The 27,883-nt window shown below is 35.8% G+C and overlaps 1 protein-coding gene across 1 annotated transcript in view; it reads right to left on the bottom strand.

Annotated features, from left to right (window-relative positions):
• LOC137407026 (uncharacterized) overlaps positions 1 to 27,329 on the bottom strand; it is a 41,142-nt gene extending 13,813 nt beyond the window's left edge. Inside the window, 20 exon segments of the mRNA XM_068093630.1 lie at positions 1,365 to 1,613; positions 2,475 to 2,650; positions 4,500 to 4,582; positions 4,683 to 4,893; positions 6,707 to 6,755; positions 7,989 to 8,098; positions 10,864 to 10,979; positions 11,774 to 11,899; positions 13,151 to 13,231; positions 14,481 to 14,643; positions 18,572 to 18,709; positions 19,948 to 20,069; positions 20,806 to 20,930; positions 21,666 to 21,902; positions 22,472 to 22,647; positions 22,770 to 22,852; positions 22,953 to 23,163; positions 23,515 to 23,567; positions 24,717 to 24,822; positions 27,188 to 27,329. Of these exon segments, the coding sequence (XP_067949731.1) occupies positions 1,365 to 1,613; positions 2,475 to 2,650; positions 4,500 to 4,582; positions 4,683 to 4,893; positions 6,707 to 6,755; positions 7,989 to 8,098; positions 10,864 to 10,979; positions 11,774 to 11,899; positions 13,151 to 13,231; positions 14,481 to 14,643; positions 18,572 to 18,709; positions 19,948 to 20,069; positions 20,806 to 20,930; positions 21,666 to 21,902; positions 22,472 to 22,647; positions 22,770 to 22,852; positions 22,953 to 23,163; positions 23,515 to 23,567; positions 24,717 to 24,822; positions 27,188 to 27,261 (2,689 nt within the window). The 5' untranslated portion in view covers positions 27,262 to 27,329.
• Positions 27,330 to 27,883: the final 554 nt, after the last annotated feature.

Genomic DNA, 27,883 nt, shown 5'->3' with positions numbered 1-27,883 from the left:
GTTTTAACAGCGATCAAGTTTTGTCAAATGTAATCTTCAAACATCCTAGCAGTCAAATCACCTCAAACATCATAAACAATCGCTAACTATAGATAATTCCAATACTTTTTGATAAAGTCTACTAAAGTTTTGAGCAAGTTCATTTTTAAGCTAACTCAATCGAAAAATTAAAATCACAAAAACTCGATCGAGGTTAAGACGCTGGTGTGTTAGGAGGAAACTTGGTGATTAGTAAATGTTACATACTAGTAGCAAATACATGTTTGTGATAGTAATTCTGACTTTTTAGTTTAATTTTTGCCTCAACTGTGCTTGGTGAACAAGTTGAGAATTATTCTGACTCAGAACTGATTGCGCAAGATTTACAACAACAGAATAATTCTATAAAAACCTAGAAAAGATTCCAACTCGAGTCTGTACTGAAAATACCTTCCATATGACCGGAGGCCTCAACTTAGCACATGTTCTGAGACAAGCTGTGTAGATGGGTTAAGAGTGCTTCAGTCTTGATTCAATTGGTATCTCTAAGGAACTAGACTAGCTGTTACAATTTATTTCATACACTGAGTATCTCTATTTTATAGCACTAGCATATATTAGTATCTCTGAAAACAGGACTAGCTGTTACAATACATTTCATATGCTTAGTATCTCATATGTAGGAAGTCCTACCCATTGACATTTGGCGATGAACTTTACTATTACAAAATATTTTTATTTCAATATTTTTTCAATTCAGAGTGGATCGAAGCAATTAAAATATTAATGCTAATGTTAAGACATCATCATTTATAAGTAAATGCTCTTTAGGAGGATATTTCATTTACAACTCATATGGTTTTGCTAGCTTGTTCATTGCGGAATGGCACTTTTTGGTGCAGACATTCTGGTGCCGGACTTAGCGCAGGTTGCAAGTTCAGGATTTAATCATCTATTGTTGTACCTTATAGCTCAATAAGTTTCAAGTAAATGAAAGAGAAAAAAGTGTACATACCAGCTACATTTATGTATTTGACAGATAAATTTCACGAGATCCTTTAATCAAATTATAGCGATGTGAATGTAAAAACTCATGCAAACATTATGTATAGGTGTATTTTGAAAAAAGATGTCTTGTGTGAAGTTTCGAGAGTAAAATAATGTTCATTGCATTTTCTTGTCAGTATCATTGCGTTATTTATTTATTGTATATAAGCATAAATAATTTTTTTGGTGTAATAAGTAGCACAAAAGGTCTTGTGTTATTTTTACACCAATCTGGCGCCAAAAGGTTTGGCAGCAAAATGTCTAAGCCTGGAAGTCTTAGACCAGTTAGTGGTCAGCCATTTTATGATATTTTTCTTGTAAGAAGCTAAAAATACTACCTTTTTTTGACCAAGCTCTCCCGTGTCTATCTATTTGAGTGTCGGAATCTGTCAACTTTGGTTTATCTATAAGCTGATTTACACAAAGCTGAACAAAATCTTTCTGTTTAGACTCTTCTGACTTCCTCTCAGTAATGGTGTAAGTAGATAAGTAAGTAGATATGTCTTCAAAGTATTTTATTGCCTCCACTTCAAAGAAGCTCAGTCCAAGTTTCAATAAGCAACTTTGAACAACGTATGGGAAGATAACTACAAAAAAAGTTGATCGCAATGATAACTTCTTTCCAATATTACAGTCATGTGCAAACGTATAAGACATCCCAATAATTTTCATACACTTCAGCTATAGGACTCAATAAACCCATTATATTCAACTTGAAAGAAAGTTATAAATAATTTTAATCTTAAAATTATATACTTTTTGTGTTGTTGCTGTATTGTTTGTGAGTTGAACTTTTCATTCTCCTAATTATATAATATTTTCACACACTGAGATTTAATCTGCGTAATTGAGGCAATAACAAAAGTTAACTGGTGGTAATTTTTTCTTTCAAGTCTTCGCTTTTAATTCATTGAGATATTCTCTGATGTTTGACATTTTTACTTTTGTAGTCGTCTAAAATGAGAAATTTTTGTTTCTTTAAGCATTCATTTCTCAAAATTGCATTCAGTGAAAAAATATTTATTTTTAACACTGCTTAGCGATGTAACAGCCAGAGTATAGCTTTTAAAAACTATTAGATAGGAAAAACAGATAGAGGAAATCCTGGGCACTAAAAGGATGCAATTTGTTTGTATTCTTGTCCTTTTAAAGACAAATTACAACTGGTTGTATATATTTCAGTTCAGAAATAATAGGCTATTTTCACTTCTGAACATGGCTGTATAAAGTTTTTCAGCATTGAGCCAGCTATGTGATTAGCTAAAATAATGATGTAAAAGTTTGTATTCATATCTTAAGGTTGCCTCTACATTTTTGTAGAGCAAACCTCTGGCGTCAGCTTCATCTAGGGAATTTATTGATCAAATTCTAGTTACTAAAAGCACATGTTGAACAGCAAACAACAAAATATATGAAAAAGATCTCGACAAGATCCATCTGAGGCTTACGAAATGGTAACGTTTGAAAAAACCATTTGATCTTGTAAGCCAAACTCATCTTCATGTTGGTACCCATGGCTCTGTTAGCATTGACAATCATTGGGTGCTCTTCATCTTGTAGACTCACTAAATCAACTCCAAAAGCCGTGCTGCTGATAGTGTCCATTGTATAATCCCCTACCAATCTGTCAACACATGCCAACCAGATGTTTACCTACCACCAACCTGTCAACACTTGTCAAACAGATTTTAACCACCCACCGACCTGCTATCACATGTCGGACAGATTTTAACTTTTCGTCAGCCTGTTAACACATGTCAAACAGATACAATGCTGCGCGGAATACTCAAAGTTTCGTTTTTAAATGAGTGTAAAAGCTCATACATAATCGAATGTGAGTAGTTTAACATTAAATTGTATGTATCAGTTAAGCTGATATTGATCAATACTACTAGGGTAGGCTACCACATATACCACATATATATACTATATATATAGTATATATATATATATATATACTATATATAGTATATATATACTATATATATATATTATATATATAGTATATATATATTATATATAGTACATATATATATCTATATATATATATTTCTATATATATATATTTCTATATATATACATATATATATATTTCTATATATATACATATATATATATATATATAGAAATAAGGTTGGCGATCTTCACCAGACATATATGTGGCTGAACAAAGGAAACCTAACGGCCAATACAGAGTCGCTAATCATGGCAGCCCAGGAGCAAGTGCTCCCAACAAGGCAACTCCAAACGAAAATCTATCACACTAGAGACGATCCTAGATGCAGACTGTGCAAAGATGCACCTGAGACCATCCAACACATCATCAGTGGATGCAGACAGCTAGCAGGGAACGCATACACTGAGCGGCATAATCATGTCGCAGGTATTGTGTATAGAAGTCTATGTGATGAGTATGGCCTTAATAAACCACAACACTGGTGGGAAGCTCCTGGTAAGGTCAATGAAAATGACCGCGCTAAGATCCTCTGGGACTTCTACATCCAAACTGACAAGCATGTCCTAGCAAACCAACCAGATATAGTGGTGGTAGACAAGGAGAACAAGAGGGCTACTATAATAGATATAGCAGTACCCAATGACTACAATATAGCCAGCAAAGAAAAAGAAAAGGTAGAAAAATATCTCCCTCTTGGAAAAAAAATTGAAAAATGCTGGAATGTAAGAACAACCGTAATCCCAGTAGTCATTGGGGCACTGGGCGCAATAACACCGGCGCATAAAATGTGGCTTGCCCAAATACCAACAACAATCAACTCAGGTGAGTTGCAGAAAAGTGGGCTATTGGGAACAGCTAAGATCTTGAGACGAGTGCTCAAACTCCCAGGTCTCTGGTAGGAGACCCGAGTTAGAGCAGAATTTACCACCCATACGGGGTATCCGGGGTGAGGAAACAATTTTATATATATATATATATATATATATATATATATATATATATATATATACCGCTATGTTGTATAATGTGGACAGAAATGACTGTACATCTGTGAGTGGTTGTTGGGCGATCTATAGCCTACAGACAATCTTTACTATGATAAGAGCCATGTATATGTACGCCTGTATGTCCAAATCCATGGTTGAAGATTTGTTGACAAAAGTTGCAACTAATATTAAGCTTACAATTTTTGGCATGGTGGATCAACAGCTGCACCAGTTGACCACTGTCTACCACTTTGGTGAACTGCTGTTCTTTATTGGCACGCAAGATGATATTTCAAGACACACTAGACTGCAAGGGTATACTATTAGTCTTTGAAGCTATTAATCCCACTAGTACATCGGCAGTCATGTGTGGCCTGATAGATCGTCATGTGGAACACCGATGTGCACAATTATTTTTAAATCTATTAACATGCTTTGGTTTTAATCTACATATTCGGGTTTGAATTCGGGTTTTTTGACGCAGATGGTTCTTATTTATTATAGTAAAGATTTTAACTGCTCATACTTACTTTTTGAGGTCAAAAGGTTGTTCTTTTGTGTCAGCGACGTACTTGACAAATTGATTAGCACAGACATCGATTCGAGCTTTTAACTACAAATAAACGTGAACTGCTTATAACTTAACCGTACACACAAGGTGAGTCTACTAGATGGTTCTGGCATTGATATTGAGAAGGCTTAAAGTAACTTACCTGATTTAGCTTGCCAGAAGTAAATGTAGGAGAAAGACAAGCTCGCACATGTCTCCAGTGGTCACCAGTCAAAGAGGTGAGAAAACAATCAAAAATGTTTCCAAAGAAATGATCCCGCCTATTCTCCATACTGCTGAAGTCTTTTACCATAGAAAGTCTAAGGAATTCTGGGTCAGCAACATCAAGGATCAGTGTTCGCCCTCGAAATGACCTATAAATAATGCTCAATTTTTCCATAACTTCAATAGCAGCAACATTCAATAATGGCACTTGACCTCCGTATGACCTACAAAGGCAAACTTGAATACGCTCAAACTAACAAAAATTTAAAATATAAAATACATGCACAAGAAGAAATCAGTTATTGTACTCTTTGGGTAGTTTTAGTTAAACAGACGCTCAATTTAAAAGTTGACTTGCAACAAAATTCACATTACAGGTTTTTTGTATCAGAAGGTTCACCATGTTTTACTCTGCTGTGTTGTAGGTTAAAAATATGTGAAAATGTGATTACAAGCTGCTAAAAGCTCAAAAACAAAAAATTAATCGCAGCCATCACAAAAACGCCATTGGTTGGAATCCCTTTATTTCAATAACCTACACATGTACTCAACTCAACATGGTTATTATTTGACACATGATGTTATCACGTGAATTGAAAGGCCAACAAACGACCCGATATAAAACGTCTCGTAGCACTAGTTTATAACAAACACTTCGGGTTCTACCGGAAAGCCCTTATCAAATATAGATGCTTGCTACTTGACAGTTTTATTTCAGCTTGATCTAATCATCTAGTCATAATCTGATCATGTGACTCATACTTCCTGCCAAATGGCGCAAACAATTTCTGCAGCATTTTTTGACGGTCCTTAGTGACCAACAGGTTCCTCTTGTTTATCAGAGGATGACATGCACTCCTTCGAGCTAAAGTTAAAAGATTTTTGGTTTTGAGATATCAGTGCTCAAAGTGACAGCATTACAATGACGATAAAATAGACACGTAAGAACAATAGACATAGTTGTATTGAATGCGTGAAGTATATTTGTGAGAATATTTCACCAAATGAGGTTGCATGAAAGTGTAAACAGAAGCACATCGTGTTCAACTACGTCCCATTTGAGCCGTTTCGGAGAGGCAAAGGATATTTCAACCTACGGTGGTTTCGTGATGGCTGCGAGTAACTGTTCGTTTTTGAGCTATTAAGAGCTTATAATCACATTTCCACATATTTTGCACCTACAACACAACAGGGTAAAATATGGTAAACTTTTTGATACCAAATAACTGTAATGTGAACTTAGTTGCAAGCCAACCTTCAACGCTAAATGGTACAATTAGCTTATATACTTAAAGTACAATGAAATATTGTATACTTAAAGTACAATGGAAAATTGTCTCTTTTGCTAAAAATACTTTATACATATAGTGAAGCTAAACTAAAATTTTGTGTTTAGAGAGCGGTAAAAATTCATTGTTAAAGTTTTAAAAAAATTTGAACTTTTTGAACTTTGCAAAAATTTAAAAAGTGTCACATATGCTGAATTTAATATTGCTAGTCACAAAGAACCAAGTTTAAATTGGAACATGATCTCAAACACTAATCATTTATTTTGGTTATCCTTCTTTTTCAGTTTTAGTTTGGTTGTATATTCTCACTATTTTGAGATGTTCCCTGAGCCTACTAGTGCTGTCATACATTCTGAAAAATTATCTCAACTTCTGTGAACAAATGTAATTTTGTTTACATTTTATACTATTATATTGTACACTCATTTCTAATTTAACTCCTAATTTAACTATAAACATGCTTCTTCATCTAATGCGGTCATGGCCCTTGCGTTTCTTCATCTTCTTCTGAGTAGATAAAGGGTGACTGACAAAGACCTTGTCCACACTCTGCTAGACCTTGTCATTAGCTATCACACTACCCAACAAGTTATGTAAATATGCATTGACTTGAACATACATTTAAATGAAAAATCTGAATATTTCTTGCGATCAACCCAAAGCTTGCACTCACCCAGATATCTTGCCATATGTTTTGACAATTTGGGTGTCAGTGTATGGAGCTTTCTAAAATATATAGGCATATGTCAATTTACACTTTTTGTAGAGGGGTCCTACACTGGCAACCAAACTTTCAGATTTTCTAACCGAAAATGTTACATGTACTTCATCTAATATGAGAAATTTAGGTGCATAGTAAATAGCTTTTGATCTGATAAGGAATTCTTATTCACTAGATGGAGCATTTCTAGACCTCCCGCATTACTTTCTACATGTCCATAAAAACTTTGGCTACTTTACTAGTCAATTTTAAGCTGACAATGTTTGATCATGTTATTCTCAGAGTTGTATGTCAGTTTAAGATTATGAGATAAAACTAAATCAAACTTTACTAGCCAACAGTTTTTAGAATTTAAAATTTGTAAACAAACCAATTGAGAGTTTTCAGAGTTCTGACATAGTATGCTGAAACTTGAATTTAAAAATGGTAATCTTTACCATGCCTGGCAAGGTATCATGGTAAATATTACCATGCCCGGCAAGGTATCATAGTAAATATCACCATGCCCGGCAAGGTATCATGGTAAATATCACCATGCCAATCCATCTAAAGACATAGTTGAAGGTTAAAAAAGATTGTATCATTCAAGCGTTGAACTCTAAACAATTAGCTTGGTGAACTGATTCCTTGCCAACTGCACCATCAATCCACCTTCTAAAATTTGGTAATTATTGTAGATATAGTTATTAAACTTGATGATCTCTCATGGCACAATGGACAGTCAGGACTATAGTTCATCCGTTTGTACAAAGCCACAGTTGAATTCTGAGATGAAAGACGTTTCTTACAGGACTTGAACTCACGCCATCTAGTTGACCAGCCCAAAACTTCTACACCCTGAGCTAATTATCTATATTCTAGCATCTCCAAGTTATTGTGTATATACTTACCGTATTCTTTGTGTATTATTTGCATACCAGACCATCTTTACGAGACGTTAGACTATCAGCGTACTAGTTTTAGATAAAAACTAACCGATTGTGGTATTTTAAAGCGCAAACATAACACAACTACTTCTTTTTCATTAATAGGACCCATGACAGATTTACAGCTAAACAATTTTTCCGTATTCATAATTCTAATAATGATTAAACCAATCAAAACGGTAGCTAGCTTTTTCTAGCCAATTACAGCGTCTCTTAATTTTTGACAGAAAACTCAACATCCAATGTTGATAATCAGCTCAGAGTTCTTAAAGAATAGATTACCAGACATTTTATAGCTTTGCTACCACTCACCCCGCTTCCAATACTTAGTGTCTAGATATAAGTGCCAAATACAGGCAGCGGCCTCGGGCCAGGGATTCCCTGCTTAGACCATGTAGTAAATGTCCATGTGGAATAGCTGCCAAGTAAATAAACACTGCTTTTTGAAAATTATTGGAAAGAACTGCAAGATATCTAATCTTTTGAAACCTAATGAATTGGAAGCTATCCTTGTGATAGTTAAAAATATATTAGATAGGGAAGTACATATCGAAATTAGCTTGTGGTTGCTCAACACATCTGAAAGACTTGTGTGACCTCTACGATATCACAACTGTTGATGCCTTCCTGACATTGTTAGAGAGGATCTTAAGCATTTTAGCCTAACATTTGCTCTTTGTTCAACTTTTCGCCTCATGTAATATAATATACTAGAATATTATATAATATATTAAAATATAATATTTTTTAACTTGTCCACAGAATAAAAAATTTCGAAATTTATTTTTTCAAATTATTGCAATTTTCAGCAACTATCATAACAAAGCAACAATTTCATATGAGTTGAACTGTGTTGAAGCTGTTTTATTTGGTCACTGACAGTTTAACCTTTTACGGTATATACCATTAACATCATAGGAAAGGTTTTCTCTGTTCACAATTGAACGCTAGTGTCATAGCTCAAATGCTTGTCTGTCAATAAAAACAATTTTTACACAAAAATGGTTTTGGCGATTAATATGCAAAATGTCATTCAATAATTTACATAATATTATAATCATAAATCCCTCACAGCGTCAATGGCGAGTATAGCAAAGAGCAAAAGAAGGGCAAATCAAAAGCCTTATTAATTGTCATACTGCATCGTCACAACTTTTCACTTTTTTAAAACTTCAACAAAATTTTGCTGTTTTCTACATTAACAGCAAAGCATGACAGTGATTTTAGGGTTTTCTTTTTAAAGGTGTGAAAGAAGTTACTCACCTGCAATGTTGTATATTTCAAAGAAGAAATGATATATAAATTTCAAATTTAGTATAGATGTTTCTCAATGCTTCAGCAATCTTTATATTTAACTACTTGCTCTAATTTTGCTGCGATTCATGTTGCATTCAAAAGTTGTCGTCTGTGAACAATAAGCAACAATATAAGCAGCAAACGATGTGCAATAAGTACAACAAGCAATGAGTAATTAGCAACAACAATGATCAACAAGTAATTAGCAACGAGCAATGCACAAAAAGCACAAGCATAAAGCAAAAAGTAATTAGCAATAAGTGATGATTAAACCATAACTGTCTCGTACAACTTTTGTCGTATTTTCTAGGTAAATCAGACACGCTGATTCCGATTTGGTATTCAAAATAAAGATTGGTTCACTAACTTTCAGAGTATTGAAGGCTTTTTTACAGCATTTTAATATCGGCCTTGTAAACAACACAATTGGCACAACAAGCTCCGCCCATAAATACGTGACATAACCTAGCTTTTTAGGAATGGAAGTTAGGGATGTTTATTCCGATCTAGAATTATAGAGATGGATGTCTTAAAACCCATTATTATCTAAATTCAGCCTTAAAAATAATCCCAGTCTTTTTTGAAAGGTAGATAAGCTATTTAACATTGCATATTTAAAAATGAGCTCAAAAAGTGCGATAACAACGCTAGCTTATGATAAAACCACGCTTTTGGAGCTCATTTTTCTCGGCGTTCAGCCTATTTAAACACCATGTAACAAGCTACGAGCAATTTTAAATAGTTTATCTACCTTTCATGAAAGACTGAGATTATTTTACAGGCTGGATTTAGATAATAATGGGTTTTAAGACACCCATCTCTATTATTCTAAATCGGACTAAACATCCCTAACTTCCATTCATGAAAAAGCTAGGTTTCGTCACATATTTATGGGCGAAGCTTGTAATGCCGAATGTGTTGTTTTCGAGACGGATATTAAAACGCTTTAAAAAAGCCTTAATGACTTTAAAGATTTGTGGACCAATCTTTATTTTGAGTACAAAATTGGAATCAGCGTGTCTGATTTACCTAAAAAATACGATAAAAGTTGTACGTGACAGCTATGGTTTAAAGAGCAATGTACCATAAGCAACAGGCAATCATCAGCATGCATGAAGTAGCAAGCACCATCCAATAAAAGATGAACCTGCCATTTTACCAAATTTTTAATCTTATTTCTGTTCAAAACCCAAACTTCATAATTTTGTGAATGTTGTTTTGCTTTGCTATTTGGGCTAAGGATGGCCTGCATAGAAAGTACTTTCAACTTTGCACGCCCGATGATAGGTTTGGCAAGTAAGAAAAATGCTTAAAATTGATGATTAAAAAGTAAAAACTGCAGTACGGCGGGCAATATTATAAAAAGCATATGGTGGATTAAGGAGTCATCCATCCTTTTTTGCACATACTTGTTGTTGGTAGTACATAGACAACTTCAACAACTCTCAAAAGTACAATTTTTTTCTAATATTGTAGAACATGGCCTACTTTTTCTACTTGTTTGCATTTGCAACTAGATATATTTGCATTCTATTGGTTAGTTTTATAATTAGTGTTATCTGGTTGAACTTGTCCATGTACAGTACTATGCAACGTCGAATGGTCAATATACATGTGTACTGCTCACCCACTCAGTACAACTGATTTGCAATAAAAATTACTTGATTAGCTTATACATAGAATTGTATGTTAATGCTTCTACATTCCAGCCTACTTGTTTGGTCTTCGTCGTTACATAGATTCTCAGCTATATCTAGATGAGTTATTGCATCCTCAGCACAGCTTCATATACATATTTGACTCATTTTATAAAGCAGTATCAATCTGTTGTTCAAATACTCAATGAAATGACTAGCACATAAAATTCAACTGCAATGTGTAACTTACACATAGCCTAGAAGTAGAACAAGAGTAAGTAGAATGCTCCACAGTGGAAGATCAGATCCTCCAATCAACTCCATCCCTTGTACCTCAGAAGTAGCTTGTAAACGACTGCACGCACTCTGATGTTTCAATTGTGAATGCTTTACAGTTGCGGTGCATGAGTGTTATATGCCTTTGATAGACTTGATAACACGCCGCCTGCCCTGCCCGTTATCACCAAATGTGTGGCCAAGGCATGACTAGTAGTTAGTTGCAATTTGCTCTACTAGCATAACAAGTCCTCGCTAACTTATTACAAAGACTAGATATGTTTAACCTTCTGGCACTAGCTCCCAGACTAGGCGACTTCTACATGCATAGTTTTTAGAATAACTAAAATGCTGAGAGGTGTAGATGACACAAATTGTAATGACACTACATACGAATTTCATAATTTAATCATGGTGCTCTAAATAAAGATCCTTGGCTGGAGATATGACAATGAAGCAATACCTTGGAGATTGAGTGTGATGTCTGCAGAGGCTGTGTCTTAAAGAACATTGTTGCACTAACATTGGCTCTATGATGTCGGCTGGACATGTCTGAGTCTAGTGGCAGTTTAAAGTAGATTGCCTTTCTTGTCACCACAGTAGCCTTTTTTTAGGAATTGAACCCAAACCGTTTCCTGTAGGTCAGGTGTTCTAGACTACCAGACCAAGGATGCTCTTGGCTTTAAGTACTAGCAACAAACAATGAAGTTGTTGAGGCGCTTGCTTATATAGATAGTCGGTGTAAGTACGAACTTGCAGACATCAATGCTTCTTTTAAAATGATGCCACACATTTCCTTTCAACACAATGAGCCATCTAGAGATGAATACCGTAAGTCCTCATGCTCAAGCCGCGTGGCTTGTGCTCAAAACCAGATGACTCACGAAAGAAAAAATAATCCTCCAGCAAGCCGTGTATGCCCTCAGACCACGGCTAATGACTGAGGTTTTGTCATCCTTGACCCTTTCAGGAGCGAGAGTGTTAAGAAGGGTTTTGCTATACCCCGTCCTCTTGAATAAGAAAACAGGCTACATCAGTACACATGAAAAGAATTTTCTTTTACTTCCAAGTTCGAATTAAAATTCCTAAACCCTTGCATCAAAAACTTACTTGCCATGCCTCAGCTAGATTTTTATTGCACTGTTAGAGGCTTCACGTTTATGGAAAGATGCGGTCAGGAATGAAACGGTTTTAAAAACCTATGACTGTGGTGAGTTAAACATTAGCGATAAATTCTTCTTTAGTCTAAAGTATTCCATAAACATGACCTTGAAAATAAACGAGTAGGTCGCCAAAATCCCTTACACAGAAGTGTATCATGACTGCGATTCTATGGTTAGAGTGCGGAACTGAGCAGAGACCGCATTTATCGAGAAGCCGCCCTAAGCTTAACGTAAGTTTTAAAAACTTGGCTTTAGCCGCGGCCTATGACCTTAAACCAGAAGCCGAGCCCAACGACAAGCCGCGCGGCTTGAGCATAAGGACTTACAGTATGCTGTTTTTTATAAGTTAGGCAAGAGTTAGTACATAACTTGCAGCTTGCATGCCCAAGATGCCTTGAAGCCTTTTACCTCTTTAATACGTGTATATGAAATATGAAAAAATTTAATATCAAAATAAAATATAGATACTGGTTTATAGTGGCATTGATATTTACACAAAGTTATTAAAATACTGAACCTGTTAAACACCAAACAAATAAAACAATACTATGTATGTACCAATTGCTTGTAAGTGCTTATCTGTGTTTGATACCCAAAAGGGACAACTCCTGTTACTAGAGGTATGAGCGAATGGTGAGAAGCTGGCTTGTGTAAGCACTAATAAAGCTTCAAGCTCTCGGAATGTCTTTCAATGTCGGAGTTGTCAGCTCATTACATAAATCAAATTCAATAATAAAAATACATATGCATTAATCAGCTATTATAGTTGTATTTGATGTTCTCAAAAAGGTAAACATAAACTTATAGATGGAATGTGCTCTGCTGTAAACCACAATGCCTCAGTACAGTGAGAGTTTTAATAGATTAATACAAATAACATTTCATCAATAACAATTACATTTGCATAGTTAACAAACCTTATAAATTTTCAGTGCACAGTCCTAGTTAGATATTACTCTACACAAATACCTAGCAGCCTAAATCTATAAACAATATACTCCTTTTGTAGGTCTTTGGAAAATAGTCTTAATTTTCTGGAAAATAGCCTTGATTCTCTGAAAAATAGCCTTAATTCTTCCCTTGTTAAGAGTCGGCTGCTTGTTTTCGGCGCTTAGCAGAAATCATGATGCGTTTTTCAGGGTCTAGTCGGAAATTCTTTGCCCACTTCATGGGTTTACTCTAAAAAGGAATAGAATTCTATGCAGCACTCTGTACAAACAACTATAGAGTGCATGGTTGTGTTGAGATATACAAAAAAAGATGCTTTTCAAACACTCCTTTTTCTGATTGAATCAGATGAAGGCTGAAATAGATAAGCAAATTGGCTGCAAATCTCACAGTTTCTACTGATACTACAGTGCACAGTCAGCAGAACAGCACAGTCAGCAGGACAGCACAGTCAGCAGGACAGCGGTTTGTAATGATTACAAAAGCTATTTTTCTCACTGCTTTAGAGCGCATGTATTGTTTTGCGTGTTTAAAAAAAGCTAAATCTTTTACCTTCTGCAAATGAGAGCAATTGCATCAGCAAATCACATTTTGGTTTTACCAAAGGTTTGTAAAATTATGCCTTTGAGATTAGTTCATAGTTCAATTTGGTAATTACTGTGTCTAGTCATGGAAACAGCATGTCTTGGAAACCTAGCAATAATCTATATATATATATATTATTGCTATATAATATATATATTATTGCTATATAATCTACTATATAAGTCTGAGTGTTTGTTGGTCTGTTAGTTTGTCGTATGTCCAGTCAGAGTGATAAAATATGCACACATAAAGTGTTAGATGTGTGCATATTTTTCCACTTCGTACCTGAATTGCACTCGAAGACACCGGTATTGCAGGCAAATAAAAATTTAAAATAATAAAGAATATTATAATTATACTGCTAAGTTAGATTATGTGTCAGCATTCAGCTAGGTTGAAACGTTAGATTGTGTGTCAGCATTTGTAGAAGCTCCAAAATATCCCAAATGTAAACAGATAGCCATCTGCAGGAAGCATCTCCTTTTCTCTATCGGATAGCACAGTTTCACACACAGAAGACTCCATTTATGCATAGAATATTCTTACCGGTAATAAGGTTAATTATATATTTCGACCAGTTGGTTTTAGACTATTGTGTCGTTAGACCAAAAGTACCATTATTAAATGAGTTGATTTTAAATGAATTAGTTTCGGACCAATTAGAATTGGGTCAAACATTGTTAGACCAAGCGCCCGGAAGCGGTGAAAAGGGTTTAGGTAAACATTAAACGAACATCAAGTTTATATACAGATAATATTATTATTGAGTTGATGCCAATGGAAGACTTGGAACTCAGATAGTTAGCTTTTCAAATGCCATGTCATATATTGACATCAACTAGATAGGCCCGTATGATTTATATAGACTTATAACTTGGTGTAATGTTAGACTTACGGGTGTGCCTTCGCATGGCTCTAACAGATAATTCCTCAGGATCTTCACCATGGCTATCTTCATGTTGAGCAAGGCCAGTCTCATTCCAATGCAGTTTCTGTTACCAAGACCAAAGGGTATCCAAGCATACTGATGTCTTCCCTCTCGGTTCTCTGGACTGAATCTACAAGGAACTAAGTCTGTGAAACTTACGAACACATGGCTTTAACAGAGGATATGTGCAGAGAGATGGTCACTGGTTTAAGTAGCTTTTTGAATATTTATGTAAACATGAAAACTATTCTAGGCATGTATTTAACCACCCTATTCTATAAAAATATCCATGATAGTGTTTGAGGATCTGAAACAAACTCGTAGAAGCCAGTAATAAACAAACTCGTAGAAGCCAGTAATAAACAAACTCGTAGAAGACAGTAATAAACAAACTCGTAGAAGCCAGTAATAAACAAACTCGTAGAAGCCAGTAATAAACAAACTCGTAGAAGCCAGTAATAAACAAACTCGTAGAAGCCAGTAATAAACAAGCTCATAGAAGCCAGTAATAAACAAACTCGTAGAAGCCAGTAATAAACAAACTCGTAGAAGCCAGTAATAAACAAACTCGTAGAAGCCAGTAATAAACAAACTCGTAGAAGCCAGTAATAAACAAACTCGTAGAAGCCAGTAATAAACAAACTCGTAGAATCCAGTAATAAACAAGCTCGTAGAAGCCAGTAATAAACAAACTCGTAGAAGCCAGTAATAAACAAACTCGTAGAAGCCAGTAATAAACAAACTCGTAGAAGCCAGTAATAAACAAGCTCGTAGAAGCCAGTAATAAACAAACTCGTAGAAGCCAGTAATAAACAAACTCGTAGAAGCCAGTAATAAACAAACTCGTAGAAGCCAGTAATAAACAAACTCGTAGAAGCCAGTAATAAACAAGCTCGTAGAAGCCAGTAATAAACAAGCTCGTAGAAGCCAGTAATAAACAAACTCGTAGAAGCCAGTAATAAACAAACTCGTAGAAGCCAGTAATAAACAAACTCGTAGAAGCCAGTAATAAACAAACTCGTAGAAGCCAGTAATAAACAAACTCGTAGAAGCCAGTAATAACTGCCTGTAAAGATAAGCTTGCACAAGTTTTGGTAGAGTTTATCATAAAGTATTGATATTTTTTATCACTTGCAATTATTTTGGATGTTTAGGTGATCTGAGTTCCAAAATGTTTCAAGATTAAAAGTGAGAAAACTTTATCACGGTTAAAACATGAAGGTGTAATTATGACATCTATAGTTGCAAAGAGACCAACAGTATGAGAGACGTGATGCTGTAACTTGAATGTAATAACTGATATTAACTATAGCAATAATAGCAACTAGTGATGTCACTTTGTTACATATCTTTTTCTGACCGTTTCAATCGAGATCAGGTTTGTTTTTATTTCAATCTTGAAACATCTTGGCAGTTAAATCATCTCAAACAACAAAAGCAATCGCAAATGATTGAAAAATGCTGATAATTTTTGACAAGATCTACTAAAATTTTGTGTAAGTCTATCTTTAAGGCTCATTGAAGTTGCCTTGAAGATTTTACTGCCAATCTTCTTGGCAGCAGATTTGCACAGAATCTGATGAGAACTGGCATTAGTAACATTCCTTTACATACCTTACAGGATGAAATTATTTGATGGATTTATTAATGAATATTAAATCCAAAATCGCTAATTAAATTAAATCGTTCGACATGTTCTCTTTCCTATAAATCTCAACATTCATGAAAATATAATGTCTGTAGCGTGTGGTTGCTATGATATTCCAAAACGTCAACAAATAATACTGTTTAAAATTCAATCCATCAACTTTAAAAACGAATTTCTCAATTTGTGGTGTCGACCATATTGACCAACACCTTCTTTGATAAAAACATGTATCTCAGGTTAAGTTGCTTCGATTTCAATTCCGAAAACAGTTTTGAAAAGCTGAGAAATTTTTTCATTACATTGGGCTAAAAAACAATTTTGTGATCTGACCTCGTTTGTATTCAAAATGATACGACCTGTCACAATTCGCAAATTTGAGTACTGTCAATTCGGCGAATTATTAAAATCCGCGAATAACTTGTTTTACTTTTTAACACAAGAGAGAATAACTACTACCTCAAATTTAAAACTAACTGCTAGGCATACTTAGTAAACGTAGCTGAGTTTCAAACTCTTTTAAAGTCATCGCCAGGGCTTTGAGTTAAGCCCATTGCCAATGCATCACACTTCTTTACAAATATATTCAAGGTTGTCACAAGTTATTCAGCACGGCATCATCATCGCAAAAATCTCTCCGGCAGTTCTTTACGTTGAAAAAACTCGTAACTTATCCCAAGTTGTTGGTTCACCAAAAGCCTCCAAATCGATGAATATTCATGAACACCTCTGAATTCATTCTGTAGGGTAAGTCTTGTTTTGTCGTCCTAACTGTGTGAAACACTCATGTAAAACTAATACCCTGGCAGTCTGGTCTGCCATGAGAGATTGTTATTTAAAATAACTATCTGGGCAATTATTCCTTTATGCTATTGTTTGAATAATTGGTGCAGTTGGTGGAGTGTCAGCTACCATGCTGAAACTCATGAGTTCGAATCTCTTACAATGCAATGTTTTTTCATCAAATTCCACCGTGGCTTTAGACAGATGGAGTGACATAACTCTTGTTATAGTAAAGATTGGCTGGTATCTGTTATAGGTACTGTATGTCAGAATTAAGATTTATTTTCAACTGAAAGAAATTAACAGAAATTATTATATGGAAACCCAGATATCATTTTGATTAAAACTAGTTTTACCCTTGGCAACTCTGTAAACTTATATGGGTCATGCTGTTACTTAGCCCAACATTAAAAAAACAATTGGCAACTCTGTAGACTTACATGTATATGGGTCATGCTGTTACTTAGCCCAACATTCAAAAAACAATTGGCAACTCTGTAGACTTACATGTATATGGGTCATGCTGTTACTTAGCCCAACATTCAAAAAACAATTGGCCGCTCTGTAGACATATATGGTCGTGCTGTTACTTAGCTTAACATTAAAAAAACAATGGGCCACTCTGTAGACATATATGGTCGTGCTTTTACTTAGCCCAACATTCCAAAAACAATTGGCCACACTGTAGACATATATGATTGTGCTGTTACTTGGCCCAACATTCAAAAAACAATTGACCACTCTGTAGACATAGATGGTCGTGCTGCTACTTAGCCGAGCATTAAACACAATTGGTCACTCTGTAGACATTTATGGGTCGTGCTGTTACTTAGCCCAACATTCAAAAAACAATTGGTCACTCTGTATACATATATGATTGTGCTGCTACTTGGTCCAACATTCAAAAACAATTGGCCACTCTGTAGACATTTATGGTCGTGCTGCTACTTGGCCCAGCATTCAAAACACTTGGCCACTCTGTAGACATTTATGGTTGTGCTGCTACTTGGCCCAGCATTAATAACAATTGGCCACTCTGTAGACATTTATGGTTGTGCTGCTACTTGGCCCAGCATTAATAACAATTGGCCACTCTGTAGACATTTATGATTGTGCTGCTACTTGGCCCAACATTCAAAAACAATTGGCCACTCTGTAGACATTTATGGTCGTGCTGCTACTTGGCCCAGCATTAAAAACAATTGGCCACTCTGTAGACATTTATGGTTGTGCTGCTACTTGGCCCAGCATTAAAAACAATAGGCAACTCTGTAGACATTTATGATTGTGCTGCTACTTGGCCCAGCATTAAAAACAATTGGTCACTCTGTAGACATTTATGGTTGTGCTGCTACTTGGCCCAACATTCAAAAAAACAATTGGCCACTCTGTAGACATATATTGTCATCCTACTTAGCCCAAAATTCGGAGAACAATTAGTCACTCATTGCCAAGCTGTTGCTGTGATCAACAGAGATAAAATTACTTATCTAAATGTACTTAGTATCCTCATTAGAGAAATTATTAAGTATTACAGATATGCTACAACGCTGATCTAATATCATGTATTAGCCAATATTAAATAAATGCTATTGCTAGAGTTGCGATACCTTGAATAACAATAATATACCTTTCAGGGTCAAACTCCTCTGGATCAGGCCAGATCTCAGGATCATGGTGTATTGAGTAGACCATAGCAGACACCATTGAACCGGCTGGTAGATGAATTCCAGCAACTGTTGTGTCTTTATTCACCAGTCTCTCTATCCTACAAAGTTCATGGAACAAAAGTGTTTATAAAATGGTAATATCCTGTTTGTTGGCAGCTTCACCTCCACATCGGTAAAAACTGTTTAATTTTCAGTGCTCAATATATTAATTTTTGTAAAACAATTTTTCATAAGATTTATAAAGCATGCAACATAAATATAATTTAATTATAAATATAATACCATGATTATTTTTTAGCTTTTGTATACAAGTTTGTTACAATGCATTTTTATTAGAAACAGTTTATAAATAGTAGCAGGTAATGTAGTTGCCTGCCACTTGCCATTAGCCTGGCACATTCCCAATACATGTACTAATTTGAGTAAGCTACCATCTGCATTGCTAAACTCACAAATAAAAGCTTCACAGAATATACTCGTCAGGTGACTTGCCTTATATAACGCAAGTCACCTGACGAGTGTATATATATACATGTATCTATATATATAAATCTGAAAATCCGTCAATTGGGATGTCCAGTTTTAGCTATTAAAATCTAAGAATAAAAGACCCGCTTCGTGCTGGATTTGATCACGGAACATCCGTTCACCAGGCAATAATCTAACCAATTAAGCTACGCAAAAAAACAATGGATTCATTAGCCAATATGAGTCGTTATGTCAGTTAAATTACGCATAGCACTCTGCATTATGTGACATCACTAAAGCTCTCTCTCACAGCTTTTATTAGTAAGTTTAGTCACACCGATAGTAGCTTACTCAAATTAGTCATTGGCAATGTGCCAGGTTTACATGGCTACAACTTTGTAAACGGCAGATCAGAGATAACCACAACATTTTCATATTTCAGCTAAATAGCTTCAGAGATAACCAGATCAGATCAGAGATAACCACAACATTGTCATATTTTAGTTTAAGAACTTCGGAGATAACCAGATCAGATCAGAGATAACCACAACATTTTCATATTTTAGTTTAAGAACCTCGGAGATAACCAGATCAGATCAGAGATAATCACAACATTGTCATAATTTAGTTTAAGAACCTCGAAGATAACCAGATCAGATCAGAGATAATCACAACATTGTCATATTTTAGTTTAATAACTTCCAAAAAGGTTGGATTGCTCCTAAAAACTCCCTAGTATAGTATACAATCTTTACTATTTTATCTTACACATTGTTTTCCTGACTCTAGTGTTTTGACAGAAATGCTTCAGGGATGCCCTAAGATTCATTATGGCTAGCAATAGTCCACTGAATCATGCCAAGCAAACCTCGGGGCGGCTGGATATAGTCTCATTGCTTCCTGTAAAACCCAGTCTACATACTCCATTTTTGATAGCTCATCATAACTTGCTTCTTCTCCACTTATATTTGCCATTATCTCCTCATACACCTACAATAACACGATAATTATATAACAGCAGTTTGAACATAGACTCGCACAAAATCTTAGTAGATTTTACCAGAAAGTATCAGTATTTTTTTATCATTTGCGATTGTTTTTGATGTTTTAGGCAATCTAGCTGCCAGTATATTTATAGATTAAATTGGAAAAAAAACTAGACCGCGGATAAAATGCTCAAAAGAAATGAAATCACTTGTTATCATAGCTATAGTTGGTATTAGCTATTGCGTTCAAGTTACAGCGGTACCTGTCTCCATTCTGCCGGTCTATTTACAACTATAGACGTCATAATCACACTTTTGCTTGATCTGAGCGTTTTAACCGCAATCACGTTTTGTAGATTACAATCTATAACCATTTAGGCTGATCACTTCAAACACAAACGGCAGAAGAATACCAGTCGTTTCTGATAAAACCTACTAAACTATGTGTAAGTTCATCTTCGCACGGTTCCGGGTAAATAAATTTTGGACTAATTTCTCGGGCAGTCGAATGCTAAGCCAGCGGAAAGAGGTTTACTGCAGGTAAAGATCTTGCTTATATGTACCTATCAATGTTTTTGAAGAAATACACAAAACGGTTAACGGCTTTTTTATCATGCAAATCATCAATCATACAAAAAATTGTACGACCGATGTTCAGTAACTATCTTATCTATATATTTAGAGTTATGACAACTGTTATTCTTTGTTGTTAGAAGCAATGAGTTCAGTTTTACACTCACCTTCTTCTGTATGTCAGGGTTGGTGGTGAGCTCATACAGTACATAATGTAGTGTCAAAGCTGTTGTCTCGTATCCAGCCATAAAGAACAGCACAGCGTTAGCCACGACTTCGTCTTTGGTCAGCCCTAAAACAGGAAGTTTGTCATCACACTTGGGTTCTTTAAAGCACAGTATTTTTAGCACTTAAATGCGTCCAGGTATAATTTGGAGTGGTGCATGATGATTGTTGATCCATGGCCTCTGACCAGACCGGTAGCTTGTGAAATCTTGTTGGCGGCGCAATCTAAAATTAGAATTGGCAAAAAATGGCAAATATTTTCACATATCAAAGATGAACCTGCTCAAAATTTTAGTAGATTTTATCAGAAAGTATTGGTATTTTTCTATCGTTTGTGATTGTTTTTGATGTTTGAGGTGATCTGACTGCCAGGATATTTTAAGAATAAAATCGACAAAACTCGATCATGGTTAAAACAACATTAATATTAGCTAAGATGCTAAGAACAATTGAAAGTGCAATTATCAAGTCTATAATTGCAAAGAGACTGACCAAACAACAATCAATCAAAAATAAATTAAAAAACAATCAAAAAACATCAATTTGAATGCAACAACAACTAGTAGCATCATTTTGCAAGTATTTTTTTTCTTAGCACTTTTATCATGATGAAGTTTTGTTAATTTCAATCTAGAAATATCCTGGCAGTCAAATAACCTCAAACATCACAAACAATCTCAAATAATATAAAAATGTCAATTTTTTTGATAAAATCTAAAAAAGATTAGTGTGAGCTCATCTTTAAATGGATACCTACACGGAGGTCATCTTACTTAGGAACTAAATACCAAGAAGTTCTCACCTTTGGTTGACCAAGCTCTCCCAAATTTATCAACTCGTGTGTCTGAATCTGTCAACGCGGGGTCATCTATTAGTTGGTTTATACAAAGTTGAACGAAATCCTTCTGCTTTGATTCCTCCTGTCTCCTTTCTGTGATGATGCGGTCAGAGACATCAATAAAGTAATACATGGCTTTCATATCAAAGAAGGTCAGGCCGAGTTTCATCAGCCATTTTTGAATGATGTTGGGCAAGAGAACTATAACAGACAAAGTAGACATTCTATTGCAGTTTGTAGTTGTTCACTCATTTCTGTTGAATGTAGCAAACTTTTGAACATTACTTGTTTTTTTCAAACGCAAGCACCAATGAAAAAGAAACGTATAAGAATACACAGTTAACCAACGTTTCTTCAAACTTCACTTCCTTGGGCTTTCAATTATCTAGACCATATCCATCATCTAGACAATTCGGCCGTGTCTGTCTGAAGAATGACAACCTTGACATTGACTCTAGCGACAGACGGCCCGAGCAATGCATGAATGTGAGTTTTCCGCCAGATTTTATAATTACTGCTATTAATATTATACTGTACCCTATTGTAGATATAACCATATTTTACTCTCTCATGTATACTGCGTATGCATCTTGTATGATACTGTAGCCTAGGGGTATGTGTGCAAAACAATATAGACTGTTTACTGGACAGTACAACACTGTACAGTGCTCCATTTTCCATGTCCAGGCATGGTCCAGCATGTCTTTGTTCAAACAAACAAAGTTTGTCTGTAGTAAGAAAAAGGTTAAAAGGCACAATTGACTACTCACTAAATGATAAAATTCGTAAAATTAAGCGGATTTTGTCAGCGAAGGTTGTTTTTGTGTTGGTACCCATGGCTCTGTTAGCATTGACAATCATTGGGTGGTTTTCATCTTGTAGACTCACCAAGTCAACTCCAAAAGCTGTACTGCTGATGGTGTCCATTGTGTAACCTCCCACCAACCTGTCAACACATGTCAACCAGATGTTTACCTACCACCAACCTGTCAACACATGCCAACCGCATGTTTACTATAATAGGAAGCAGTTCTTATTATAGTAAAGATTCTAACTGCCCACACTCACTTTTTGAGGTAAAATGGTTCTTCCTTTGTGTCGGCCACATACTTGACAAATTGATCCGCACAGACATCGATTCGAGTTTTCAACTACAAATAAACATGAACTGCTTATAACTTGACCGTACACACAAGGTGAGTCTACTAGATGGTTCTGGCATTGATATTAAGGAGCCTTAAAGTAACTTACCTGCTTTAGCTTTCCAGAAGTAAATGTAGGAGAAAGACAAGCTCGTACATGTCTCCAGTGGTCACCAGTCAAAGAGGTGAGAAAGCAGTCAAAGTAATTGCCAGCAGAAAAGTTCGTTCTATCCTCCATGCTGCTGAAATCTTTCACCATAGAAAGTTTAAGGAATTCTGGGTCAGCAACATCAAGGATCGGTGTTCGCCCTCGAAATGACCTACAAATTATGCTCAATTCCTCCATAACCAGACAAAATAGAAAAATCTCTTCAACCAAATCCAAACTTTGATATACTGTAGTGTACACTTGAAATGTTTTAAACTTGCAGAAAGATAAACAACTTGTTAAATTTTCTGATGAACATGAGTTTAAATTTTAAGCAGATTAGTTCTTTCCACACAGTACGAATTCACATTTCTTAGTCTTTAGATTAAAACTGACAATAACCCTACACTCTATTTTCAGCCAAGTCATAATCATTTTAGATTATGTAAATGTTCAGCTGCTATACACAAAAATCAAAAATATTTTGCTGCAGCTTTATGAAGCACTCTGAATGACTACTGACCCAGAGATCTTCCCATGCCGTTCAACAATTTTTGAGTCATGAAGGGGAAAACTCTGCAAGAGAAAACAACTCGCATCAAGAAAAAGAATGTAAGAACACAAACAATAATTAGGAAAAGGTATGACAAGTAAAACTTTAGATCTAACTATAGGGTGATCAGAGAACTAAATACTTGTGCAGAGATGAGCCCATATAAATGATTTCCTTAGCTTATAGGAGTCTTAAAATCCAAGTAAAAACATTTTCCAATGGCTATTTTTAAAAACACTATTTTATTAGTTTTTAGGTACTGGCTGCATTTAGTACAAATGTGAAGTTCTGATGCTAAGTGACAGATTTGGAAGGATTTATAATGAGGCAAGTTAAAAGCAGTCTTTTATCTATATACATATAATTGTCTGTACGTGACGAGAATCTAATCACCTGATCAACCAATAATTGAGAGGTTTTTAGTATCTCTTTAGAAAGACTATCTAAGAGAAGGTATTAGCAAAGTCTTAGATTTAAAGACGAACTTGCAAAAAATTTTAGTACATTTTATTAAAAAGTATCGGCATTCTTCTATCATTTGTGATTGTATTTGACGTATGAGGTGATCTGAGTGCCAGAATATTTCAAGATTAAAATTGACCAAACTTCAAATTAAAACACTCAGAAGAAAAATACGTGGTGAAAGACGTAACTAGTTGCGCGGCTGTCTGCCTACCTAGTTATTAATATCAGCTATTGCATTCAAGTTGAAGTATTACAGGTCTCTATTATGTCAGTCTCTTTACAACTATATATCATAACCACACTTTCGTTTGATCTGAGCATTTTAGTCATGGTCAAATTTTGTCGATTTTAATCTTGAAACATCCAGGCAGTCAGATTGCCTCAAACGTTAAGAAAAATCGCAAATAGAAAAATATCGATACTTTGTTAAAATCCTCTAAAATTTTGTGTATATGCAACTTTATAACATAAAGGCAAGAAATGGAACTGTCAAGACCTTTTAATCTGGCATATTTAAGCTCTAAAGCTGCATATTTGAGTAAATCAATGTAATCACTAATGATAGTTAATTTAGACACTGACCAATGGAGTAGCTATTTCAGATTTTATCTAGGTGAGCTCTCGAGTTAACTTGAACTGTTTTTACACTATTCTGGTTACAGATCTGTGCACAGAATTACAAATTTCTCTGCTTGACCCACACTCACCCCGCCTCCAGCAATCATTGCAGAGATAAATGTACCAAAGACAGGCACCGGTCTTGGACCAGAGATTCCTTGCTTGGACCATGTCGCAAATGTCCATGTGGAATACCTATGATGTAAAACCATGGCATTTAGAAACTGGCAGCAAACGGCAGCAAAAGTAATAAAAGAGATTGAGTGCTGACTGCGAGTGAAGTAATAAAGAAGGTCCAAATCAAGCGAGTCAAAACCACTTTTTCTTAGACACATTTTATGAACCTGCCGACCGCATTATAGCACTCTCAGCAACAGTTTCATAACATCTTTTGTATATTGGAAAAATAAAAAGATAATTGAATTCAATATCTACTAAGTATGTAAGTAATCTCTCCAGCATCGAGTATGATGTCTGCTTAGCCTAGTGCAAGTAGAGGCTGTGCACATTGTAAAGAACATCGTTATGCAAACAATGGTTCTGTGACCTTGGCTGGACATGTCTGAGTCCAGTGGCAAGAGAACCTCAACAACTAGAGACATGCCCAATCACAGAGAGCAATTTAATGTTGAATGTCATTCTTGTCATCACAAATGGTGCTTTTTGATAACCCCAACCCGCTGTTTGCCGGTCAGGCGTGCTAGACTACTGGGCCACGGCTGCTCAGCTGCTTTATCAGTCATATACATAGAGATAAAAAAGCAAAGGTTAGCTATCAATCTACGTGCTATGAATACAGTCAACTATGACATACAAAGACTGCCATACCTGATTCTATGTATAGATTTTTACCAACAATAAAACATGATCAAATACTTTTCTTGGAGTATCAAGTAGTTTTCAACATTTTCTCATGTTCAAAAGCATTTCAAAATATCACAACTTTGTAAAAAGTGTAATTAAACTAATAGAAACGAAAGATTATACCTAAACATAATATAAATAAATCAATCAAATTGAGTTATATTCAGTGTGATTTAGACTAGGTCCTATCATGTATTTCTATGACTAACCCTACTACCGGTTCCTATATATAGCAGAGCCTACTCTAAGGTAACAATATCCTTTCTTATCAATTTGTTAATTTAGGTTTGACATATACTTTGGGTATTTACTTTAATTCTGATATATTTTATAGAATGCATTTGTTTCAAAGCTATATGTAATGTCCTGAATCAACTATTGGTTTTTAGGTTCTGAAATGAACTGAACAAAATGATATATGCAATGCTATTTGTAATGCTAGAACAACTTGCTACACTGAACAAATTAACTTTGCATGTAGAGGGTTGGCTGTAGTCTATACAGATACTAGATAGACAGATGCTGGATCTAGTAGCTCTTTCATAACCTGGTAGCTTCTCTCTCTCTCTCTCCCTCTTCCTCTATCTATCTCTCTTCCTCCCTCCTTCCCTCTCTCTCTATCTATCCCTCTTCCACCCTCCTTCCCTCTCCCTCCCTCCCTCCCTCTCCCTCTATCGATCCCTCTTCCTTCCTCCTTCCCTCCCTCCTTCCCTCTTCCTCCTTCCCTCCCTCTCTCTCTATCTATCCCTCCCTTCCCCTCTATCTATCCCTCTTCCTTCCCTCCCTCTTCCTGTATCTATCCTTCTTCCTTCTTCCCTCCTCCCTTTATCTACCTCTCTTCCTTCTCCTTCCCTCCCTCTCTCCCTCTCCCTCCCTTCTCTTTGCATACTGGAGAGTTGAAGCGATAAATGGATTCAATTACTATGTAAGCAATCCATTGGAGATGGAGTATGAGGCCTGCTCAGCTTACTACAAGCAGAGGGCGTGAGTGTTTATCAATCAAAAACGTTGTTGCACAAAGCAACTTTCTGTGATCTTGGCTGGATATGTCTGAGTTCACTGGTGAGGAAACCTTGACAGCTAAAAAAGTGGCCAGTTGCAGAGAGCACTTCAAGGTTAGAAGTCATTCCTGTCACTACCAGTGGCCTTTTTTGGGAACTGAACTCAGCCTGTTGTTTGTAGGTCAGGTCTTTTAGTCCACTGGGCTACAGATGCGACATCTTTTTAGGGGGCGAGACTGTTCATTATTACAGCTAGTCACTGCTACAAGCTTAGACAGCTCTTAAAATCACAAGCTAATCAAAGAAGCATGGAGCTGTAACTAGTTTCATCTAGTAGTTAACTGCTCCCAATATCTTCCACCATTTGGACAAAGCATTGTCTCAAAGAGTTAACAGTCTTTGTATGCTAGTAGGTGCATTGCGAGATTCGGCCAGGCTGGCTATAGGCTTCACTGCATTTACCCCGGTTTAATATATCATGTGGTAGTACTATAGTGTTCATACTCCTACATACTACCAGACTACTTCCTTAGTCTTGCTGGTACATAGATTCCCAGCTATATCTAGATTTGTTGATGCATCCTCAGCGCAGCTTCATAAACATATTTAACTCATTTTATAATTTTATCAGTCTGTTGTTCAAATACTTAATAGATCGACTAACACATAAAATTCAGCTGCAGTGTGTAACTTACACATAGCCTAGAAGTAGAACAAGAGTAAGTAGAATGCTCCACAGTGGAAGATCAAATCCTTCAATCAACTCCATCCCTTGTATCTCAGTAGTAGCTAGTAAACGACTGCAGGCACTCTGATGTTTCAATTGTGAATGCTTTACAGTTGCGGTGCATGAGTGTTATATGCCTTTGATAGACTTAATAACACGCCGCCTCCCCGTTATCAGCAAATATGTGGCCAAGGCACGACTAGTAGTTAGTTGCAATTTGCTCTACTAGCATAACAAATCAGAGCTAGCTTATCACAAAGACTGTAGATATATTTAATCTTCTGGCACTAGCTTTCAGCACAGTGAGGCTTCTTTTTAAGGCTTAGCTATAATAATAATTAGAAAACTGGAAGGTGCAGATGACGCAAATTGTTATTGCTCTGTACATAAAATCTTATAACCTGCCTTCAATGTTCTATAAAGGTATTTGGCTTGAGATGCTAGCTGCAATGTTGGTCAAATGTGTAATGTTAGCAAACCCTTGAAAATGGAGTAAGATACCTGCTTAGCAGAAGTGGTGTATGTTTTTAGGAGTATTATTGTACAAACAATGGCTCTGTGACCTTGGCTGGACATGCCTGAGTTCGGTTTTAAGGACAGATGTCACGTCTGGTTGCAGAGAGAAATTTAAAGTTGGATGTCTTTCCTGTCATCACCAGTGACC

This window comes from Watersipora subatra, chromosome 10, assembly GCF_963576615.1.
Source record: "Watersipora subatra chromosome 10, tzWatSuba1.1, whole genome shotgun sequence".
NCBI lineage: Eukaryota > Metazoa > Bryozoa > Gymnolaemata > Cheilostomatida > Watersiporidae > Watersipora > Watersipora subatra.
This window is presented reverse-complemented; position numbering and strand designations above follow the sequence as displayed.